We start from the raw sequence: 24,274 nt of genomic DNA on the forward strand, positions 1-24,274 counted from the left end.
CTTTGATTGGATTTGGAGCTTTCCTTATTTGGTTTTTGTTTCTTGTTACATTGTTTTAAGAGTATTGGTTAAGAAATCTTTAAATAGAAAGTTATTTTTTTAAGGATTACAATGAAAATCATGGGAAAGTATATATGATTATTCTTTTCAATAAAAAAAAAACTTTTTAGTTTTAATTCTTCAACCAGGTATATTAGTTAGCATTTTCCTTGCTTTTTAGGGTACACCTGAAAGGAAAAGAATTAATTCCTGTTAACAAAAAAAACAGGTTCAGAGCATCTGCCAGAGCAGAAGAGGCAGATGAAGATCAAATGGAGGACAATCCTATTTGAAACTCTCCTAGTTAGCATTCAATTTCTTTGACCTAGAATGTCTCTACTTCAATTAATTTGTTATAAATATCACTAATGAACGGTGAATTTGAATAAGCTTTTGAAAGAAAAAAAAAAACATTTTTTGTTGCGTATTTTTAAACTTTTTTATTCCGGAAGATATTTCTTCCATCTCTGAAAAGAAAAATACTAAAATGATCTTTCTGGAGTTTTATATAAAAATATATAATTATCATTAGGCTTTTTAAATATGTTTTTCAATTAAAGAGGAACTTAGACAAACAAATAATTGAACTCCATGTAACTCTAGTTTTCAATTAGGGAAAATGGCTTGTCAAAAGCTCATGAATTGACTTGGTCTAGCCTAATTAATATTTTACCAAACAAATTAAACTGCGTCTATTCTTTAAAAAAATATTTATCTCTTTAAATAATTTAAAATATTTTATAAACTCTACGGGTCAGTAGTTATTATTATTATTATTATTATTATTATTATTATTATTATTATTATTATTATCTCATGAAATTATTCTGTTTTTATAGTATTAAAAGATTTAGGATCATTCAACTTTTTGTTTTTAAAATGCATGCATCCTCTTTCTAGGCCATCTTAGTGACAAACTCTCTTTTTCTAATACCTAACGCAGTTACATATTCAAGGTTATAACTCGAGATCACTCTTACAACAACCTCTTGTTTTACGTGTTCAGTAATAAAACTCTAAACATATTAGTTTGTTTTTGTTTTTTGTTTATTGAAATGAGAGTAGTAATAATAATAATAATATTAATGGAAGATGTTAAGTTGGAACACCATTTGTAGAGGCCAAAACCACTAAACCACCTCTTGCGACAATACATCAAGCCGAATCTTATTAGGTGAGTAAACAGAGACAAAGATGCCACTTCTTATATTTTATTCAGAAAAAAAAGAAAAAACAGAGACAAAGATGTTAATACACGTGGAAGCATATTGGCAGAATGGCAGTGTTTTCACATGGGCTATTAACGAGGCACAAGGAGTCCAATTTGATATCATAAGGTATGAGGTGAATGCTGATCATCAATCATAATGGGACAGCTGGCTCAAAGGTAAATTAAGGTAGTAATTGCTATTAGTTTTTTTTATAAAGTAATAAAAAGATTATATATGTTGACAAAAAAAATATTATATTTTTACCCAATTCCTCATTCGTGCAAGTGAATATCTTTCTTTCTTCTCCTTGTTTCAAGCTTCGCCTCTAGTAAGAAATAAGATACTTGAAAAGGAACTTGGGTGATAATAATGGTATGAAATATATATTGATGAGATCAAATAAAAAATAAAATACCTGAGAACTTGGATGATGTAATAGTGGTATGAAATATATATGGTGAGATCAAATAAGATTTATTTTTTCTTGTATTGTCATCTGTCTGTGTTATAATAATGATGACTATCAAGTTGATAACTGTTGAGTAGTTGTCCACTACAAACGTGCATACACAGTGTGCGATCAGTTGGTTAGAGTCGACTACCTAATGGGTCTCGTCCCGTATAGCTCACATATATTAATAAAAAGATTTAATATGTAATTTTTTCATTTAATGGTAAAAGATTCTTCTAAAAAAAGTTAGATCTCTCACCTACCATTCGATCTGAGAACGGAAAGGACAGCAGTTTTAAAACTAAACCACTTAAATAGGTTGAACTACTAATAATAAATATATATATTCTTATTTTTATATTATAAACTACTCTCTCTCTCTCTCTATATATATATATTGTTGAAGTAATATATGTATAACATAGTACATATAACTTCGTAAATGTACTTTATAGGTTTATTCAAGGAGCAAATGCAATTTGGTGATTAAAACTTTGAGTTTGATTTTATTACATTGTAGTGTGTGCAGATTGTTATATTTTTAAATTAATTAGAAATCAGTTTAAAGTATTTTGATAAATATCCTGATAAACGAACAATCATGCACAAACTTTGTGATCTCATAAAGTTATTCACACAACGAGCTGAAAAATCGGGGTATACTATATATGTAATAAAAATGAGGGAGGATAAAAGATCACTTAGAGGTTTTATCTTGGGTCTCCCAAATAATTATTGAGATACTTTTAGTCCCCATTAAATGGTGAGAGTTTTCCCATTGTCTATTTGGGCTTACACTAGGATGATACACAAGGTAGGGCACTGATAGGAATAGGAATAGGAATTAGAATATAACACAAGGTAAGGCTCAAAATTAGGTGTTATGAAAAACAATGGAAAATGATAACAATATAACGTAGGATTGATGTCTTAGTGTTAGTTAGTTGGAAATTAATTTAGTTGGTTGGAACTAGTGGTAGTTAGTTAGTTGAAAGTTAGTTGTTGTTGTAATTGATTATATATATATATATATATAAAACAATTTGTATAACTTTGAGAATTAATTTTCAATACATAGAATTTCATTCATTACTTCCTTGTTTTCTTTTTAACTTTTCTTGCAAGCTTTCTTGGTTAGCTCTGCATTCAACAATGGCAGACACAAGGTTTATGATGGTATCAAAGCACTAGTGCTCTGTTGTGCAACTCTGTGATCTTGAACTTGAATCCTTTTTTTTTTCGTTTTCTTCATCATGACCAATGAGATTTCTTCATAAGACCAATCCCTAAATGTCTATAGCCCATACTACCTTCATCCAGGTGAAAATCTTGGAATTGCATTGGTTTCTCCAATTCTTGATTCGATAAACTACAACTCATGGAGTCGTTCGATGCGTACTGCATTAAGCGTGAAAAATAAAATCAAATTCATAGATGGATCAATTTAGAAATGTGCATCAAATCATCTTCTTCATGCAGCTTGGAGGAGATGCAACAATATGGTGGTTTCTTGGCTTGTCCACTCGGTTTCACCCTCGATAAGACAGAGTATCTTATGGATGGATAATGCTAGAGACATTTGGAAGGACTTAAAGTCAAGATACTCACAAGGAGATCTACTGAGAATTTCAGAGTTGTAGCAAGAAATGGCTTCTATCAAACAAGGTGATTAAAGCATTACCGATTACTTCACAAAATTGAGAATTATTTGGGATGAATGGGAAAGTTACAGGCCTGATCCAATATGTTCATGTGATCTAAAGTGTGTATGTGATGTTCTTACTAGTGTGATGGAAAGAAAGCAACAAGATTGTATAATGCAGTTCCTTAGAGGTTTAAATGATCAATTTAATACTGTGAGATCCAATGTATTGATGATGGACCCATTGCCAAACATAGCCAAGGTTTTATCATATGCTATTCAGCAAGAAAGACAAATCAGTAGCAATGAATTAATAGGAAGCATAAGTTTGATCAATGCAGCAGGCATCAATTCATTGAATTCTAGGCCTTCATGTACCTATTATGGGAAAGATAATCACATTATTGATATATGCTACAGAAATAATGGTTTTTCTCATAATTATGCTTCTAGAGGAGGAAAGGGAACTCAAAGCAATCCTGGCAGAGGAAATTCAGGAGTAAAAGGAAACAAGGTTTGCACATATTGTGGTTTTCTTAACCATACCGTAGATGATTGTTACAAGAAGCATGGGTACCCACCTAGACACAAACTTTACAAGGTTCAAAATCCAAACATCAATAATGTCAGTACTATAAGAGAAGAAGGTGATGGTTCACCCTTAGATCGAAATCAAGAGACACAAAATGAAGATGTAAGATTAACTGCTTAACAATATAAAGCCTTGATGTCATTACTGCAACAGCAACCTCCAGTCCAAAACAATTCACAAATAAATCAGATTGGTACAACTATTAACAAAGGTAGTATATTATATGTTACTTGTAGTGTTAGCAAGACTAGCCAAGATGAGTGGATTCTTGATTCTGGAGCCACAAATCATGTCACAACCTTCCCACATTTATTTTCTTTATGCAAGAAAATAAAACCTATAATGGTTAAGCTTCCTATGGCCATACAATTACTGCAACCCTTGCAGGCAGAATCCAGATTACTCAGTTTTTATACCTGGAAGAAGTTTTGTACATTCCTAGCTTTCAATATAACTTGATTTCAATGTCTAAATTGGTTTCCTCTTTACCATGCAAACTAACATTTATGAATGATAAATGTTTTATCGAGGATATGAACCAGCAAAAGATTGCTACAATTGATATGGTGGAAGGACTTTATAGACTCTAGATGATTCCATTCAAGTCTAAGTACAAGTCTAATTTTGTTAGTTCTAGCATTTCCAATGTTTCTACCTTTTCATGTAATAGAAAACCTATAGATCAATGGCACTATAGACTTGGTCATCCATCTTTAGAAAGATTGTTGTTATTAAAACAATTTTATCTTATACTTACATTAGATAAGAAATTTGTGTGTGAAACCTGTCATCATTCAAAATAAAAAAGATTATCATTTCTTAGTAGTGAATCACATTCTTCTTGTGCTTTTGCTCTTATACATGTTGATATCTTGGGTCCTTGTAATGTAACTTCATTAAATGGTTACAAGTATTTCCTTACTATAATAGATGATTAGTTAAGGTTTGTTTGGGTTTTTCTCATGCATTCAAAGGCTGAGACACAGTCTCATTTAAAGAATTTTGTTGCCAATGTTGAAAGGCAGTTTGAGAGAAAAGTAAAAGTAGTTAGGTCAGATAATGGACCAGAGTTTATCATGAGAAAATTTTATGATGATAGTGGTATTGTGCATCAAACTACTTGTATTAAAACACCCTAACAAAATGGAATTGTTGAAAGAAAACATAAACATTTGCTCAATATGACTCGATCTTTGTTATTTCAATCAAAGCTTCCAACTGTCTTCTGGTCATATGCATTGATTCACTCTACTATTCTTATCAATTGCATGTCGTCTCCCTTTCTTAATAATCATACTCCTTATGAAAAATTACATGGAAGAATCTATGATATTGAGTCTTTAAGAGTGTTTGGGTGTTTATGTTTTTCTAGTACTCTAGCAGCTAATAGAAAGAAACTAGATCCTAGGGCTGCCACTTCTATATTTTTGGGTTTTAAGCCAAACACCAAAGGATTCATTATGTTTGATCTTAAAACCAAGGCCATATTTGTCTCTAGGAATGTGATCTTCTATGAGGATTGTTTTCCATTCATTGGCTAAGACAAACCTGATCCTGTCACTGTCCTTCATATTCCTCCTTCTCATTCCATTGATCAATTTGATGGTGTCTCATTAGAATTACCAGTTGATCATATCATGCATGTGTCAAATAATATTGATTCTGATCCTTTGACTTTAGCGCAGTCATCTAATATAACCAAAAGATCTCTGAGATAGACATAGACCAAGCAAGTATAAAGACTTCCATATTTCATACCTATCTTTAACTGTAGCTAGTTATTTTGCAGGTACTTGTCTCTATCCTCTTAATTCTGTTCTTTCCTATAGAAAATTGTCTCCTTATCACAATATCATTTTATCCATTACACAAAGTCTTGAACCTCAATCCTATAATGAAGCTTCTAAGGATCCTATCTGGATAGAGGCAATGAATGCAGAGATTAAGGCTTTAGAACTTAATGATACTTGGGTTTTAACTGATATGCCTCAACATAAGAATGTTATTGGCTGTAAGTGGGTGTATAAGATCAAGCATAGATAAGATGGGTCAATGGAGAGACATAAGGCTAGGTTACTGGCCAAAGGTTACACTCAAGTGGAAGGGCAAGATTACCTAGACACCTTTTCTCCAATAGCCAAGCTAACCACAGTGAGACTTTTATTGGCCTTAGCTGCTGTCAATAAATGGTATCTTAAGAAATTAATGTGAATAATGCTTTCTTACATGGTAATTTAAATGAAGAGGTGTACATGATGCTTCCTCAAGGTATGCAAGTACCCAAGACTGAGCAAGTTTGTAAGTTGCAAAGGTCCCTATATGGACTGAAACAAGCCAGTAGACAGTGGTATGCCAGGCTGTCTTCCTTTCTGATCTCACATGGGTACAGGCAGTGTGCTTCAGATCATTCTTTGTTTCTCAAGCATGGATTCAACATTATCACTGCTCTATTAGTTTATATGGATGATATTGTTTTGTCAGACAATGATTTGATTGAAATACAAGGTATTACACAGTTGTTGGACAATGCTTTTAAGATAAAGGATTTTGGTGACTTGAGATACTTCTTAAGTTTTGAAGTAGGCAGAAAACCTACTGGCATCAATCTATGTCAAAGGAAGTACGCCTTAGACATTCTCAATGATGCTGGTATGCTTGGATGTAAGCCAGTATCTACTCCATCAGATTATGCTACTAAGCTGCATAACAATCTGGAACTCCTCTCTCATTGGAAGATGCTTCCTCTTTTAGAAGATTAATTGGTAGGCTGATCTACTTGACTAATACAAGGTCAAATATCACTTATGTTGTGCAACATCTGAGCCAATTTGTTGTTGCTCCCACCTCAGCTCATCAATAGGTTGTTATTTGAATTATCAGGTATATTAAGGGAGCCACTGTATCTAGAAGCTCATCAGAAGTCGAATATAGAGCACTAGCCAATGCCATTTGTGAACTACAATGACTTACCTACCTGCTGGAAGAATTCAAAATAGACTAACCTGCCACTTTGTACTGTGACAACAAATTTGCTCTTCACATAGCTGTGAATCCAGTGTTTCATAAAAGAACAAAGCATATTGAGATTGACATTAAAGCCCTAATGCCTGGTGCTTTTAAATTTTTACATTTCAAACTAGGAATGTCTAATATTCATTCCTAGTTTGAGGGAGGCTCTTAGTGTTAGTTAGTTGAAAGTTAGTTGTTGTTGTAATTGATTATATATATATAACCACTTGTACAACTTTAAGAACTGATTTTCAATACATAGAATTTCATTTATTGCTTCCTAGTTTTCTTTTTAGCTTTTCTTGCAAGTTTTCTTGATTAGTTTTGTATTTAACAATAACAAATACAAAATTTATCATGATGCCTTCTGTTCTTATCTTCTTTCCCCTTAGTTTGGTTATAGATCCATAGTATTTGTAGACAACATGTGCCATTTCGTTTTTCAAGGTTACAAACCAAACACAGGACCCATTTCCATCTCTCTTTACCATGCATGCTCAATTAATGTTTCCAATCCCATCTTTACTCCAATAAAATGATTTTACTATTTTTTTCACCGTTAAGAACAAGAAAAAACAATGTTCCATCACCACGTTAGTTCTCATTTCCACCTAATTTCCACCACATATGTGTCTAACAATTCCTCCTATATATCTTTCCTCCAATTAGTTAACTTACTATCATCACATAACAGGCATAGATAAATGCACAAGAGCAAGAAAGAAATGTTCATTTCATTTTTAACGCAACCTTAGTTTTAAAGATCTTTTCGAAAGAGGAAAAGGCAATTTTTTTTCCCTAAATTTGTATGTTGTATTTTAGTTCTTAAAATTTTAAGTTACTTTCAAGAATTTAAATGAAATTCTAAAAAATATGAGCTTATATGAATATTTTTTTTAAAATTTTATGGACTAAAATTATAACAAGATACAGAATTAGAGACTAAATTGACCATTTATTTCTAATCCAAAAGAAAAAATAGTCATTCCAAGATTAAAAAAAGAACAATTAGAAAGCTGTCGACTGTTGTTGACTTGTTTCATACAAGTTACCACACTCAGCAAACCTTGTGCCGTTTTGCCGTTTTAATTTTGCCTCAGCCAACGTAATTCGTTCTGTCTTTTTCTCTATGAACTGAAGTGCAAAAAGAGTATCCAAATTCCAAACGACATAACACATATATAGACACACAATCACGCACAGGTGTGAAAGATACTAAGAATACTATTAATCTTTGCTAAGAACAAACAAACTATGCACATTTTCGTTTGAAGAACAAACATCATAAAAGATGGTATCAAAGAAAAAATAAATGACGTGAAATTCGAATCTCTGGCAAAATATGCTTCAAGCGGGCAAGCCAAAGCAGAATGATCATGGACCAGAAATCAAAACTGACTAATAGTTTGCGTGTTTTGGTTGAATTCATATACAGTAGTTGCTCAAATTTTATATTGATGTGGATTTCTAATAACTCGACACATGTTCATACGAGAAAAATACTTAGAGAACAATTTATTTACACATTTTCCCATAAATTTCAGTAACCTCTGTATCATATGTAATCAGAAGCTTCCTCCATCCCATTATAATGAGAAGGTTAAAATAAATTTTAATCTTTCATAAATTAACAATTTTTTTTGAATTTCTAATATTTTTTTTTATTTTTTCTTTATGAAATAATAATTTTATATTTTTATCTTTAATATTTTTTAGTCAGTAATAAATTAATCAAGTTTATTTTAAATTCCTAATAAATTTTATTCATTTGTTATTAATCTCTTCTCAAATGAACTAATCCAAAATCAACAAAATTTATTAAAAACAAAAAAATCCTTAATTTATTAAAAATTTAAACAAAATTATTATTTTATCAAATACTCCACACAAATAATAAAAAAACTATTAACGGACAAACATTAAAATTTAATATTTGTTAATAATCAAAAACATATTTTAACCTAATGGAAATATAGAATCTTTTTATCTCTACTTTAAAAAAAATAAAAAAAATTTGTCCTGTTTATAATCCCTCTATAAAGAAAAAGTAAAGTTAGCCAATTTCCCCTAAGTTAGAACGAAACATTAATCTAAAATTTTGTAATTATAAAACTACCTTATACAAGCGTCTTCCAAAATCGTTTTTGACCCGTAAATACAAGTTGGGAGAGGAAGAAGTAATTAAAAACCATAATTAAAATATTGAAATACACATTTTATTTTTATCCCAATCAAACTCTTATTCAAGTACATCACGTAAAACCAAACAGAGAATTATACCCATCATATTATTATGAATAAAATTCATTTAAAGTCTTAATCCACTTCTACTTCAACCAATCACTTTTGTGTTGAGTACTGCTTTCATTACACGTTAGCATGATTTTCTCCACTCCAAAGAACAACACACGCCATTCTTAATTTTTTTTTCAAATTTCAATTTTAAATTATTTTAAGTAATTATATACATCTTTATTATAATTTTAAATATTTTATTTTTTATTTTATATTTATAAAATTGCCTTTAGATTTTCTGTAAATACTTTTATTAGAACTTATGTTTATGTGCATTTATAAACAAAAACATATTATGCCAATATAAACTAATGGAAAAGGATAAAAATAAAATAAAATAGAGTAGAAAAAAATGGATGAATAAAAATACAACAAAATAAGTAAATAAAATTTCCTTTACTTATTTAAGCGAGTGAAAATAAGTAATAAAAATACATTAGTTAAAAATTAATTCAACACAAGTTTAAACTTTATTGTATTATTTTCTTATTATAACATTATTCATAGCTTTTATGTTATAAAAAATCTTTAATTATTTAAAAAATACAACAAACATTTTCCCCACTTTAAAGGGAAAAAATTATATGTAAAATCTAATTAAAAACTTTTCATTTTTTCTCTCAAATAAAAAATTAATATTTTCATTTTATTTTGCTTCTTTGCTTAATTCAGTTCTTCTCTTCTTTTTTTCAATCCAAGATATCTCTTCTTTCCCCGTATATGTTTTCTATATACACAACTTTAGAATCTAATATTTGATCAAATATTTAAAAGAGAATGTCATAACACATCGGGTTGGTTTTAATTATTTTTTCTTTATACAATTTTTTCTTTATTTAAAAAGCTACAACGATTCTATTGAAGAATAGAAAGACTTTCGTTGAGAAAAAATGATAATGTTATTGTTATTGAACAAAGATCTTACAACAATTGTCAAAAATATTTAAATAAAAAATCAACTACAAATTCAATTTTTTTATCTATTTCTTAATAATTAATTTTAAAATTATTATTCTGGGATACAGACTTATTACAAATTTTAGTTTTCATGTAAAGAATAAAAATTAAAGAAATTCCATTAATAACTTCATTTTAAACTTGAGAAATATTTGAACTTAGAATTTGATTTTAATAAACATTTTGGTATCAAATAGACCAGTTGATGATATTTTTCGATATTGAGTTGATATAAATAAAATTATTTAATTTCGATTAGCAAGTATCAATACTTGCATTTACATCACTTTTTTATGCGAAATAAAAAGTAACAAAAATAATTGTTTCGGAACATATATGTGGAAAAACATGTAGAATAAATTCAGTAACCGTCCAATAAAAGCCTCATGGCAAATAGAAGTCTACTTTCATTAAGGAAAGTGGACATGCATGTCATGTCTATTAGTAATAGATAACAATTAGACAGACAAAAATATTGCTTTTAATTGAACATAATGTTTTTCACGTGCAACTTACTCTGATAATAAATTAATATTACTTTTTTCTTTTTCTTTTCCATCCAAGCTTATGTGTTCATCAATTATATATGTCTCGGGTATAAACCTAATAGAATCTTATATACTCATTAATCATTTAGGTTATCTATGATATTTTGTTATTGAAAAATTATGTGTAAAAAAGTTTCATATTAATTTTAAATTTAATTTATGTTATAAATATATATTTAATTCTTTATAGTGTTTTTTAATAGAAAAAATATACTCCTACTATTATTAGTAGTAAATCTTTTAAGTGGTAAACAAACTAAAAAAATAAATATTTTATTACGTAAAATTGTGTGGTTCATAATTTTTTTGTGATTTTTATATTAAATATTTTTATTTTTTTATTTTTTAACTAATACTTTAAGTATATTGGTTTAAGACGTAGGAGCAATTAATAACAAAAGCGTATACCTCACATGTGATTTCCATACATTTTAGGCATTGCTGAAATCTATATGAATATATATTGCTAAATAGAGAGTTTGTATATTCATAGGAGGAGTGGTGATTTTGAACTTTGAAGAACCTCGAAATTAACGGAGTTAAATAATTAATGTATGGGTTGACTCTTTGAAAGCCTTTTCTCCAATCCTTACATTACATATCAACTCATTTTTATATTTAAACATATCAACTCATTTTTATATTGAAAAAAATTTAAATACAAAGATACAAATAATTGAATATATTATAACATGCAGTATCGAAATGTTAATATTTCAATAATAAAATTGGTTTAAATTTGAGGGAAAAAATTATGTACTGATGATATCAAAATAATTTTATTATGTCAGTCAATAAAAAATTATCATTTATAATAAATTTGTCGACTTTAATAAAATTATTTAAAACTTAATATCAATAATAATTTATGTTTGAATATCAATCTCACCGATAAACTCTTAATTTTTTTAATGAATCTAGTAGCCAACATTAATTTATATTACAAGACTTTTTCCAATTGAGGTCCAATCAACATTATATAATAAGACTTTTCGCAATTGAGGTACAATAGAAGATTAAGTTATTTCAATCACTTAATACTAATTCTTCGACCATTAGTAGTTATAGCCTTTTAGTTATCATTATCATAATCATAATAAAGGAGATTATTAATCTGAAAGTTCATTTTTATTTTTGGTTGATTTCAAGTTTGGTTTAAATCAGTAGTTAACCTATTAATACAATCAAAGTTTGAGTTAACGTGTTTAATTAAATAGCTATTAAATTAAAAGTTTGCCTATAATATTAAAAAAAATCTTGTGGTTTTGGACTCCTAAAACTTTTCTTATAGTTTTGGTCCTATAAAAATTCATTTTACTGCTTTAGTTCTAACCACTATTCTTTCATAACCATATATCGAAGAACAAAATTGGTTTCCATAAAAAAAATAACAAAATTGATATTTTCAAACAATAAGAAGGACTGAAATCAAAATTTTATAATTATTTTCATAAAATAACATCAAAGCATGATTAATTTTTACTTTCACTCAATTAAGTTAATAATTTTTTTAATCTATACGAATCGAACTTAAATATCAAAGTATATACAATAATTCATGCATATTATCTAACTAATTTAGTTAAACCTTTTAATTATGAAGAAAGTTTTAAGAGTTCTTATCATGGCATGTAGTCACTTACTCGATCTTCTTATAAGAAAAACTGAATATCAAACTAATCAACTAGATTCTTTCATAATTTAGAAAGATTAGGAATCAATTATTTAACATGTTTTTTTATTAATAATTAAATTTTATTTGAAAATATAAAATAAAATTTATTAAGTAAAAATTAAACTCATAAAACTTATAATCTTTAATATATTTTTATCAATAATAAAAATTCATAGAAAATCAATAATAAAAAAATTGTTGAAAACATTATATTAAACAAGTATCATTAGTATTAAATAAGCAACATTATAAAAAAATGTTTACATTATTAATACATTTTAATTAAATTTAAATGTGAATCATATATGATTTTTAAATGTAAATCATATATGATATTCCGTTGGATATGATACGCATTTCTCATGAAAGATAATTTTACTCAATTGTCAAATATGATAACTACAAATAATTGATTAAAGTAAAACAACTTCACGAGTCAACAATTGATCTACACGCTTGTTTATCTCTTTTAAATTATTTAACACAATTACATGCTCAACAACTCAAGAGCACTCATAACATTGGAAGAAAATAAGAAGACTAAAAGATGCTTTTATTTTGTTATGTTTGTCAATTTTATTCAATTTAGTCTTTTATCTTTTAAAATATTTATTTTAATCCTTTAAATTTTTAAAGTCAATAAAAATAATTCTTTTTTTAGTTTTGTAGTTAATAATTTTAACATAATGACCATTAAAAATCATCAAAAACAATAATTCATTTTTTGAATTATTTTTACACACATAATGAATATAGTGACAATTTTTAATTGTTATTATTATTTTAAAATTATAATAATTAAATGAAACTAAAACACATGTTCAACAAACCAAAAAAAAAAAAAATCGAATTAAAAAATTGGAGTTTAATTTACCAAGTTGTTGCATTTGATACATCTTTGGTTCGGCGAAAGCTTCATGAGACCTCTGATAATTTTCTAGTTCCTCTCTTTCTTTCTCTTTGTTTTCCATTTTCAAACCCCAAGTTAGAAACAAATAAACCCTATAAACTGCAATTGAAATCAAAGCAAGAAAAAACCCCACAAATGTTCTAATTTTGAAAATAGACAACAAAATTTTTCCACCACTTTGAGAATCACAATAGACAGTGGTGGTATCGTCCGATCGAGGGTTTTGGAGGTTCCTGATTTGGCAAAATGTAGAAGATGAACAACACAAAAACGGTTTTTGATCCATTGTAGGAGAGCTTGACCAAATTCTTGCGTACAATGTTGCCTCGAAGATTGAACAACTTAAGTGGTCATCTTTGCAACTTGATTGAGTGGAGTGGTTTTTGCTTTCCCCACTAGGCTTCAGATTCAAACTCACTGATGTGGGTTTTTTTTTCTTTTATTTATATCTCTATTTTTACGTGATGATATTTTTCTTAAGGGGCGTAAATTAATTAAGGGTGCATTTGATTTATTAAAAAAACAGAACGGACAGAATAACATTGAACAAGTAGTTAAGTCATATGATAACTTTTTGTACTATAAATTGTTTGGTGGTTAGTACAAGTAATTTTGTAGCGTATCTTGTTTGATGTGTTTATATATTGGACACAATAATGTAAATTTTACTATAAAATCCTAGGTACATTAGCAACACCCTAAAGGCGCAATAAAGGAGAGACACCTCCACGAAGGAGGCATGACTCCTAACCCCACAAGGCGCAGGACCTGGGGACGTGAGACCACCTTAGGATCACGACGATGACAACAGTGACACAACGACGCAATGTGGTCTCGTCGAAATTGGTCAAAAGAAAGAAAAAAACATAGCCAGAAGGAGAAAGATGATGATGAAAACATTTGAATAAATTAACAATGAAAAGAAAAAAAAATGAGTAAAAAGAGAACAATAACAATCCATATGCCCTTCGTCGACGCTCAAGGTGGTTCTCGTCGATGTCCAAGGTATGACATTTAGAGAGGAAGGTTTAGAGAAGGAGGCGCATAGGCAAAAAGAAAAAAAGTGTAGGATAATGAAAAAGTCAAAAAATATGGATGATATTGTATGTTTACTTTTGTTAGACACCGAACAAAAAATTATACGAAATTTAGTGAATTACAAGTTTTTGGATATTTGTCCAGTCCATGGTCCATTATTTTATTTTTTAAATCAAACATTAGACAAATGTTTGTATACTATCCAACCCCTTATTTTTTAACAAATAAAACACACCCTAAAAGAGTTTTTTAATTAGGAATGAAAGAATATGTTAACCAAATGAGAAATATAAAGGTGTAATTACACTTTTAGAAACTCATCGATATTGTACAATTTTAGTCCTCATGTTTCAACTGCGACAATTAATTCCCCCAAATATCGGAATTGTGTAATTTTAGTCCCCTAAGTTTCAACTCATTTGTGATACTTATAGGACACAATTAAAACATAAATGACTAAAATCATCCAATTAAAAACCCAAAAATTAAACAATGATAAAGAGTGCAATTAAGCTAGTGAGGGGTAATAGGGTAAATTAAGAGAAAAGAGAGGAGGGTTTTTGCTAGGGAAAAGACAGATGTATCCCCAAATCCCGAATTGATGCGCATAAACCATTCATTAAGTGGTTGTCCCTTCTTCCCCTCTCTCACTTGCTCCTCCTCCTCCTTCTTCTTCTGCCTTACATCACATACTTCACTCTCTTGTTTTTCCCTTTCCTCTCCTCAAAATTTCTTCTGATTCATTTAATCTTTACTCATCAATGGCTCTGAGACTGAACCCTATCCCCACCCAAACCTTCTCCCTCCCCCAAATGGCCAGTCTCAGATCTCCCAGGTTCCGCATGGCCTCCACCCTCCGCTCCGGTTCCAAGTTAGTCCCACTCTCAGATCCCCCCCTAATTAACACTTTTTCTTCTTTCTTTAAACAAAAATCACGCATTCACAACTTTTCAATTCGATTCTCAACTCCACTTACCACTTTGATCTACCCTTTTGCGATATTATTATTATTATTATTATTTCTTTTTTTCTTTTTGTAGCTTTTTTCTCATAAAAGTGTCTTTCATGTGTGGTTGAGTGTCTAATGCCTGAAATGAAAGCTGGGAACAGTGCAAACGACGCGCTAGTTCTCGCGTGTATTTTGAAATTGACGTTTTTCTTCAAGATTCAGTATTTTTTGTCTGTTGAGAAATGCTAACCTCGGAAGATATATTCAATTATTGTTTGGATTATTTGGTAATCTGATGGTTGGGGTGGTTCGATTTCACTCAATACACACAACACCATTGGTTTTATCGCTTTTTTTTTTTTTACTTTACTTTACCTTTTGGGTTTGCATGTATTTTTCTTCGGGTTGGTGAGAATTGAAAATGGATTGTTATTTGGTTGAGACTTGAGAAATCTGTTTCATCGTGCTTCAATACCGACAACTTTTTATTTCACTTGCTCTCAGTTTTTTGTCTATGTTTGTTTGCACCGTGAAAGAAACGTGTGGTTAATTGAATTGGGTTTCGTGATATCAATTCTGCTGTTAACTGTTGCAGATTTTTTGAATTAAAGAAATAAATATTGCATGTCTGTGTCATTCTTATACTGTTCAATGGTTTTGCTATCCATGTTGAATTCTTGCCATTGTTTTAAGGGACTTGTTATTTCTGGTTTATTGTTTGATGTTGGTACATATTCACTAAATTTTGGCTTTTTTTGTTGTTGTTGGGATTCTTCTTTCTTCTTCGGTTTCGAATTGAATTTATGTATAATCAACCGTGGAGATTTGGAACTTGTTCTGTATTTATTACCTTGTGATTTATTTGATATGGAGTATGGAGTCTCGTTTCTTAGCCTATGATTTATGCATATATTGGTTTGATGAATGTTGCCAACTTTATACTAATTGTGATTCTCTTATTGGAGGAGAATATAAAAAGTATTGGTAACTGCTCCAAAATGTTACTTGCTGTTGCATCAAAATTGTTTTGCTGGTTGGTTGAGTTTTTGGATGAAGATTTGAGCAACCTAGGCATGATGTAGACACGTTCTGTGAAGCTGTCCATTTATGACTTTGGTGTTTGTGTTGATCAATGATGCATGTGCACTCCATTTTTTGTGCCATGCACATGCTAGGTACAGGTACACATTGTATATGGCTAGGTACATAATAGGTGTGTACCATAATCTTTTATATAAAGATATGAGTGATGTGATCATGTGACTGGGTATGGCTTGGGTATCAACTAATTTTATTTACCAAAAATGTTATCATTTCCCCAATTGAAGATATGGTCCCCACCCTCTCAATTCATCCTTACCCTATACCTGATAGTTGTGAGCAGAGTGTCTCCAGTTTAATGCATAGACATGGGTTATGTATCTTGCTGCATCAAAACTGATTTACTGTTTGATAGGATGCCGTGCAAACTGCATGTTCTCATTTTTATGATTTTTGATATTTTTGTGTTCATGTAATGGTGTATAACTGTTGTACATGTGGGGGCTATATGGTTATTGCTTCTACCAATGATGCCTTTCACTCTATTGATCAAATTTACCAGCATATGATCATTTAAAAACATTTTATTATTTCTCTAAAAGTCGTTTGAATTTCTTTGTAGAGAGGTTGAAAATATTAAGAAGCCATTCACTCCTCCCAGAGAAGTGCATGTTCAAGTAACCCACTCTATGCCTCCTCAGAAGATTGAGATTTTCAAATCTTTGGAGGATTGGGCTGAGCAGAACATCTTGACTCATCTTAAACCTGTTGAAAAATGTTGGCAACCACAAGATTTTTTACCGGATCCTTCCTCTGATGGATTTGAAGAGCAAGTGAAGGAACTGAGAGAGAGGGCAAAGGAGCTTCCAGATGATTACTTTGTTGTTCTGGTCGGAGACATGATCACAGAGGAAGCCCTGCCTACTTACCAAACAATGTTAAATACTTTGGATGGAGTTCGTGATGAAACAGGTGCCAGCCTTACTTCCTGGGCAATTTGGACAAGGGCATGGACTGCTGAAGAAAACAGACACGGTGATCTTCTTAACAAATATCTTTACTTGAGTGGTCGAGTTGACATGAAACAAATTGAAAAGACAATTCAGTACCTTATTGGGTCTGGAATGGTAAGATCCTATACAACTGTAGTCTATTTTGGTCTTCCGCAATGGTAGTTTTATTAATGAATCACACAATCATGCAATGTCAAAGAAACTCTTGCTACCCATTTATGGATACTTTATTTGTTTGAGAGGGTGGGGGGATAACTGCCTGAAATATAAATTTTATTGATTAATTCCTCTGGATGCATTAATGTGTCACTGTCAGCAACTTTCATATTCACATGAATGTCTTTAAACTATTGAAGGATCTTCACAGAATGAAGGGCTAGATTTCAAAGAATACGATGACACTTTCCTGAAATTCATTATTAAAATAGATTATTATGTTGCTCTGAAGTTATTACACTAATTGATTCTTCATAGCTGCTGCTTTTGTCACTTTTTGAGTATTGACCTTTCTTGACTGATTGAAATTGATGGATAGGATCCTCGAACCGAGAACAGCCCCTACCTTGGTTTCATTTACACTTCATTTCAAGAGAGGGCAACCTTCATATCCCACGGAAACACAGCCAGGCTTGCTAAGGAGCACGGCGATATAAAGTTGGCCCAGATCTGCGGCATGATTGCCTCAGATGAGAAACGCCATGAGACTGCATACACGAAGATAGTGGAAAAGCTATTTGAGGTCGATCCTGACGGTACAGTTATGGCGTTTGCCGACATGATGAGGAAGAAGATTGCCATGCCAGCACACCTCATGTATGACGGCCGTGATGACAACCTGTTTGATAGCTACTCTTCGGTCGCGCAGCGCATTGGGGTCTACACCGCCAAGGACTATGCTGACATACTTGAGTTTCTGGTGGGGAGGTGGAAGGTGGAGCAGCTAACTGGACTTTCAGGCGAGGGAAGAAAGGCTCAAGAATACATTTGCGGGCTGCCGCCAAGAATCAGAAGGTTGGAGGAGAGAGCTCAAGCAAGAGTCAAGGAGTCGTCAACACTTAAATTCAGTTGGATTCATGACAGGGAAGTACTACTCTAAATGCACCAAGGGAGGAGCATGGTGAAATCTTCCGGCAATACCGTTCTGAGAAATGTTGAATAGTTGAAAATTCAGTTTGTCATTTTTATCTTTTATTTTTCCTCCTTTTTTGGTCTTTGTTATATGTCACTGTAAGGTGAAGCAGTTGTTCTTGCATGGTTCGCAAGTTAAGCAGTTAGGGGCAGCTGTAGTATTAGAAATGGTATTTTTTTTTTTTGTTTCGCTTTTCTCTGTGGTAGTGATGTCTGTCGAAGTATAAGTAAACGTTTTTTTTTCTCTGGCAATTTTGATGATAAAGAAAATTTAGTTCTTCTGTGGTTGGTTCAATTTTGCCATCGGGTAACTGAAATATATGCTTTACTAGGTAATTTTGTTGTGTATCATTCTGAAATATATGGTTTGTTACTATGTTCATATATTTGTATACGCTACGTTAACATGTGAGAAGCCCGCAAACAAAAAGAACCTGTTGTATTTCCTGTTTTTAACCTGTTTTACTTCAGTGCTTTAAATTCAGTTGTTATATTTTAATCTAATTTATTAATAGGTTTTTAGGTTAATTTTTTTTAATGACTTTTTTATGCTTCTAAAAGTCCTGAAGTTTTCATAAACGAATCTGTTTCCGTTACAAGTTCTTAGGACTAAATTATAGAAATGGCCAAAATCTAATTCATACGATAATTAATTATTAGGATGTGTTTAAGTATTTTAAAAATGAACCTCTTTTTAAAGACATTTTTAAAAGTGTTTTAATACAATGAATCATGGATCTATCCAAGAATAGATTTATGGTGAATGAATAAGTGTAGCATCATTGATGAAATAAATAAAAACTATTGTAAAAAAAGACTAAATAATAATGTTTTTGTTAATTAGTGTCTAAAAGAATTTTTTGTTAACGAACTAAAAAAAATATTTATTATAAAACTCATAGGATATTGTAAAAAAAAAAAAATCATAGATGATATAATTTTGTGTATTTAATAAAAAAAATTCTTTTAATTTCTTAACAAATATCTTAAGAATAATGGTTAACATTTGTCAAATAATAAATAAATATATTATTTAAAACTTAAATTAATAAAAATATCAAAGTAGAACCATAGATCTTTTTCACTCTATCAATCAATACATGCCTCCTCCAACTCGGATCCTGACAATTGACATGCTGCTCAAACTTTGCTGGCTGTGAGGGAACAACACTTTCACCATATTCAAACTCTTGGGTTGTTATGGACTTCTCATCCATGTGATCCTTGCCTACCCTCTTCAACTCCAATTTAGATATCTTTATACCTCAACAACTGCTATGTTGTTTTACACATCATATCCTGTTCTGTTTTTCTTTCCCCCTCTTTTGTTCATTATGTTTGTATATGCAAGTTAATGCTGTTTGGTCTCATGAAACAAAGTTTATATGATTTGTTGCTATTGAGATCGACCTTGTACATAAGCATTATACCAATCAACATCAATAATTCATTATCGTGAAGTATTTACGATATTTCTTCCTTAATTTGGTACGAAATATTGAAGATTCTTCGAGACTAATAATTAAACTTAAAATAACTCCGCATCGATTAATTCAAGCACTCAACAATACTATATTTCTTTGTTTAAAAACAAAAGAAACACAAGATATTGTTAAAAAATTAATGTTATTTTTAATTTTTTATTAATTAGATTTTTTAAGTTAATGTTATGGATGAGACTTTCACTCGAGTAGCCACGTCTAAGTACAATCCTATCCTACATACTATTAAGATTATGATAAGTCTACCAATTGTATAAGTAATAAAAATGAGAGTAAAGTATGTCACATATATTATAATTTAATAACTATACAATTTGTCATTACACTTTTGATTTGAGAAAATGATTAAAAGTATTAGACAATTCAATTAATGGAAATAGTTTGATGTCAAAATCCTCTCCTAATATAATCTCTTTCTTTTAATTTCTCCTTATTATAAGATAAACATCTCATTATCTAATTTAGTTTATCTTTATCTATTGGGCAATAAACCCTTTATTCCTAATTATGATGCCTAATTCCTTAGCCAAGCAAAATTAGTAAAGAAGTATTAGGTTTAGGAAATTCACACAAAAGTGTACCATTTGTCCATATTCCTTGGCTCAAGAATCATATAATTAAACCCCAATTTCCTAATTGCAAAATTAAAATTTAGATCACATCAATTTTCTAATGAAGGTCAATCACAAAAAAAAAAAAAAAAACTCTTAAGCATGAGTTCAATAAATTAATTCGCATAACAAGAAAAAGGATTCTAAAGAGAAATTGATCAACAAAATTTCAAATTAAAGTTTATCCTAACCCAAAGAAATTTAGAAACTCAGTTAATAATAACAAAACAAAACGAAGAAATAGATAGAGCAAAACCTATGGATCTTCAAGAGTTGTGCTTGAGTTCTTCAAGATTCTATAGCCACAAATGAAACCCCATGTGATAGCAGTCTGTTGGAATTGTTGTATAAATCTAACTCATTCAATGCTTTTCTTTATTTCTCTCATATGACCTTCCTTACTTGTTGCATTGCTTTTGGATATACAATTCAACAATTTACATACCCGTTTTTCAATGTGTAAACTAATTGGGTACCACTGGTGCCAAATTATTAATTGAAATCCACATTTTGGCTGTCCAAAAAAATGAAGTAGTTACAAAACTTTAAATTGCATTCTTCTCCTTCATCTTTCTTCACTTTCAACTGTATTCAAGTTCTTTAATTTCAGATTCCAGTACAATTAGTTCTGTTTCTTTTTACTCTTGAATTCTTTATATTTCTGCATTTTTTCAAGTAACTTTATATTTATGAATTTCCTTTTAATGTTTAAACTTTCGTTCATTTTGATGTAGCTATGATATCTTTTTAAGTCATTTTATGCTGACTGCATTTTATTTCTTTTAACTTTATACAAATATTGATATCATTGTCAATTACCTCATCATAGTTGATCCTGTTGTTTTCCATTTATTTTCAAGGTAAATCAAAAAATATTTTCCAAAAATTATTGATCAGAAGTGATTCCAAACTTAATGTCCAAACCAAGATCTAAGATTCAAGTTTCAACTTTACCTCAAAATGGGCCTTTCCAAGCCGAAGGAATTAGTCAGATGACAAATAAAAAAAAAAACCTAGTATCTCCAGGTTAAAAACAATTAAATAACTATTTTGTTTCATAAATATTTTTAAAACCTAAAGATATGAATGAAACCTGGAAATAATCTATAATACATAACGTGTATCCCCCAATTTCACTGCATGAACAAGAGTTTCATGAGTTTTAACGGCATGGAGGACACAGTAATTTAGTCATCTTCCGACACAATCTTGGTACAGAAGCACCAATCTGCTTTATAGATGACCATAATATGAATGGAATCATCATTGTTATATTCTGTTCTCAATGTTTATTTACTTTTTTTATGGTTAGGATAATTTGTTCTCCAAATTGTAAATACAAAGGATATAGCAAACCAATTCACAAAATCAGACAACTTTTTTCAGAAACTTACAACCAATGCCTGCTAGTGACGCCCAATTGTTAATAAACGTAATCTTCGCAAAACCTAATCATCCACCATACCAATCGATCTATTATTGATCTCAATTATTCGTCATCCCAAATTACAACCACAGTAAGAAATTTGTCGAATCTCACTTCATGTTTCATTGATTTTATACACGAAAAAAGAAAAAAAATATACAATAGCGCATAAATCGAAAGAGCTTTGACATTGATCTATTCATAAAACATAAGATTTTTTTTTAAAAAAAAAACTTCGAAACTTCAATAACAATCATCTATTAGGAGGGAAAAAAGAAATAAATTTCTGAAAAAAATGAAAGAAGTAAAGATTAAGAAAACAGAAAAGGTTTTTAAATTTCTCAATAAAAAGAATGTTGCGACTTGTTCGAGGCCATCATCAAAACAGAGTAAATTTGATAGGCACGGAGAATCGTCATTGTTTTCGCCAACCTTCAAGGCAAGATGCGACATTCATAGTCGACGCCCTTGCTCTGCAAATTGGCTTTCATTTTCAACACACAATTATGAATAATTATAAAATCACAAACACACACACAAAAGCAGAAGCATAATAGGAATTTTATTTGCAACAAAAAAACCCTAACCCTAACCCTAATTTGAAGACGCCACAAACGAAGATGCGACTGACACTACTGGTGCCTTGCATTTTATAGATGATCAAGTGGAACGGTAAACCCTAATTTCGTGCGGCGGCGGCGGCGACAATTGTTTTAGTGATTGGGCTTTAAATTAGGGCATATGGCCCAGTGGACTTTTATTACTGTATTTATGCTATTGAGCTTATTTGGGGATTCTATTTGCACTTGTTTTTACACCCTCCTGTTCATTTTTTTCGGAAACTAATCTTTAAAGTTTAAAAACATGTGTTTTGAAAAATTGTGATATATCCTTAATCTTTTTTATTTTTTAATACATTACAAAAGTAAATTCTTGTAATGTAAAATTTCACATTACGAGAACAAGCTTCTTTAATGTAGCTATTTTTAAGTCGGCTTAAATATCTTTTTATTATTTTTTTCTTGTTTTTGTCTTTATAAAAACTCTTTTTTGATTTAAGTCTTTACAAATTATGTTTTATTTTTATTTTTCATCCTTTAAGTGTTATTTTTATGTGACACTTTGAACAATAAAAAAAATATTATTTAAACAATTGCAAAGACGAAAAATAAACATAATTTATAAGGACTAAAATTAAAAAAAACACTAATTTACAAGGACCAAAAAGGTATGTAAACCTTTTTAATGTGAGAAATGTTAGAAGCACATTTTCTAACACACTTTTTTAAATACACCATCTTTCATTGGTTAAAATTTATTGAAAATGCTAAAATTTGGTGGATCTCATAACATATTTAATGACTCTCTTTCATGATTTTGTACTTTTCAATAAAATTTAACCAATTAAAGATATTTTGTTTGAAGGAGTGTACTAAAGAATGTGTCATCAAAATGGGCCTAAACTCATGGGGCTAACCAAACACCATGGGTTTGGGTCGGACTTGGGTTTGGGTCGGACTGGATCCAAAAAAGGAAAAAAAAACACAATTGGCTAAAAAACTTCTAGTCCATTGGGGTTGAACCAGTGGTGTGCCATATTGATTTACTTAACCCACTTAAAATAATAACTTATTAGTATTTTGTATTACTTTTTTAGATTTTAAAGTGTTTTTTTATTTAATTAGAAATATAATAAAATTCACCAAAAATATTTTTTTAATATTTTATAATATTGTTCAACATTATTTTATTTAGTGTTTTTGTTTAAGACTATTTTTTTAAAAACTTTGATATGATAGTTCTAGGCTTTTAGCTTGTGATAATATATCTTGTTGTGACGTGTGAATATTAAAAAATTTAATTTAACTAATATTTTTTAATTTATTCAAATTTATTTTTTTAAATTTTAGGTGGATTGAAAGATCAACCCGTTTAACCCACAATTCACGGTGGCTCGGTTCTGACTATTTTTTTAAATCAACTTTAAGTGAATCAAGTTGAACTAATCAGTTAATGGGAAAAATCCGGGTGAGGGGTTAATCCTTCTCTCATTAGTGTAAAGAGAGAAAAAAAATGAAAAAAGGGATAACTTCTTTTATCCAAGTACACATCGATATTCTTGGGCTTAGGGATTGATTTCGTTCAAACCCAAAACAGTAAGTCGAAAACAAAAAAGGAATTGCTTTGCACATCCAGAAAATTGTTTGTGCTCCCAACACTTTTCATTTTTCCAAAAT

The 24,274-nt window shown here is 30.2% G+C and overlaps 1 protein-coding gene and 1 non-coding gene across 2 annotated transcripts; one reads left to right on the top strand and one right to left on the bottom strand.

Moving 5' to 3' along the window:
- Positions 1–14,967: 14,967 nt before the first annotated feature.
- ACPD (stearoyl-acyl carrier protein desaturase) lies at positions 14,968–18,793 on the top strand. Its single transcript, NM_001251324.2, has 3 exons — positions 14,968–15,238; positions 16,980–17,484; positions 17,906–18,793. The coding sequence occupies exons 1-3, from the start codon at positions 15,129–15,131 to the stop codon at positions 18,464–18,466; spliced, it is 1,176 nt and encodes a 391-aa protein (NP_001238253.2). The 5' UTR covers positions 14,968–15,128; the 3' UTR covers positions 18,467–18,793.
- Positions 18,794–22,389: 3,596 nt separating this feature from the next.
- LOC113000966 (small nucleolar RNA snoR86) lies at positions 22,390–22,511 on the bottom strand. Its single transcript, XR_003266270.1, has one exon. It is a non-coding gene; the product is annotated as a small nucleolar RNA snoR86 (small nucleolar RNA).
- Between the last annotated feature and the right edge of the window lie 1,763 nt (positions 22,512–24,274).

The sequence above is a fragment of the Glycine max genome, chromosome 2, assembly GCF_000004515.6.
Source record: "Glycine max cultivar Williams 82 chromosome 2, Glycine_max_v4.0, whole genome shotgun sequence".
In the NCBI taxonomy this organism is placed as follows: domain Eukaryota; kingdom Viridiplantae; phylum Streptophyta; class Magnoliopsida; order Fabales; family Fabaceae; genus Glycine; species Glycine max.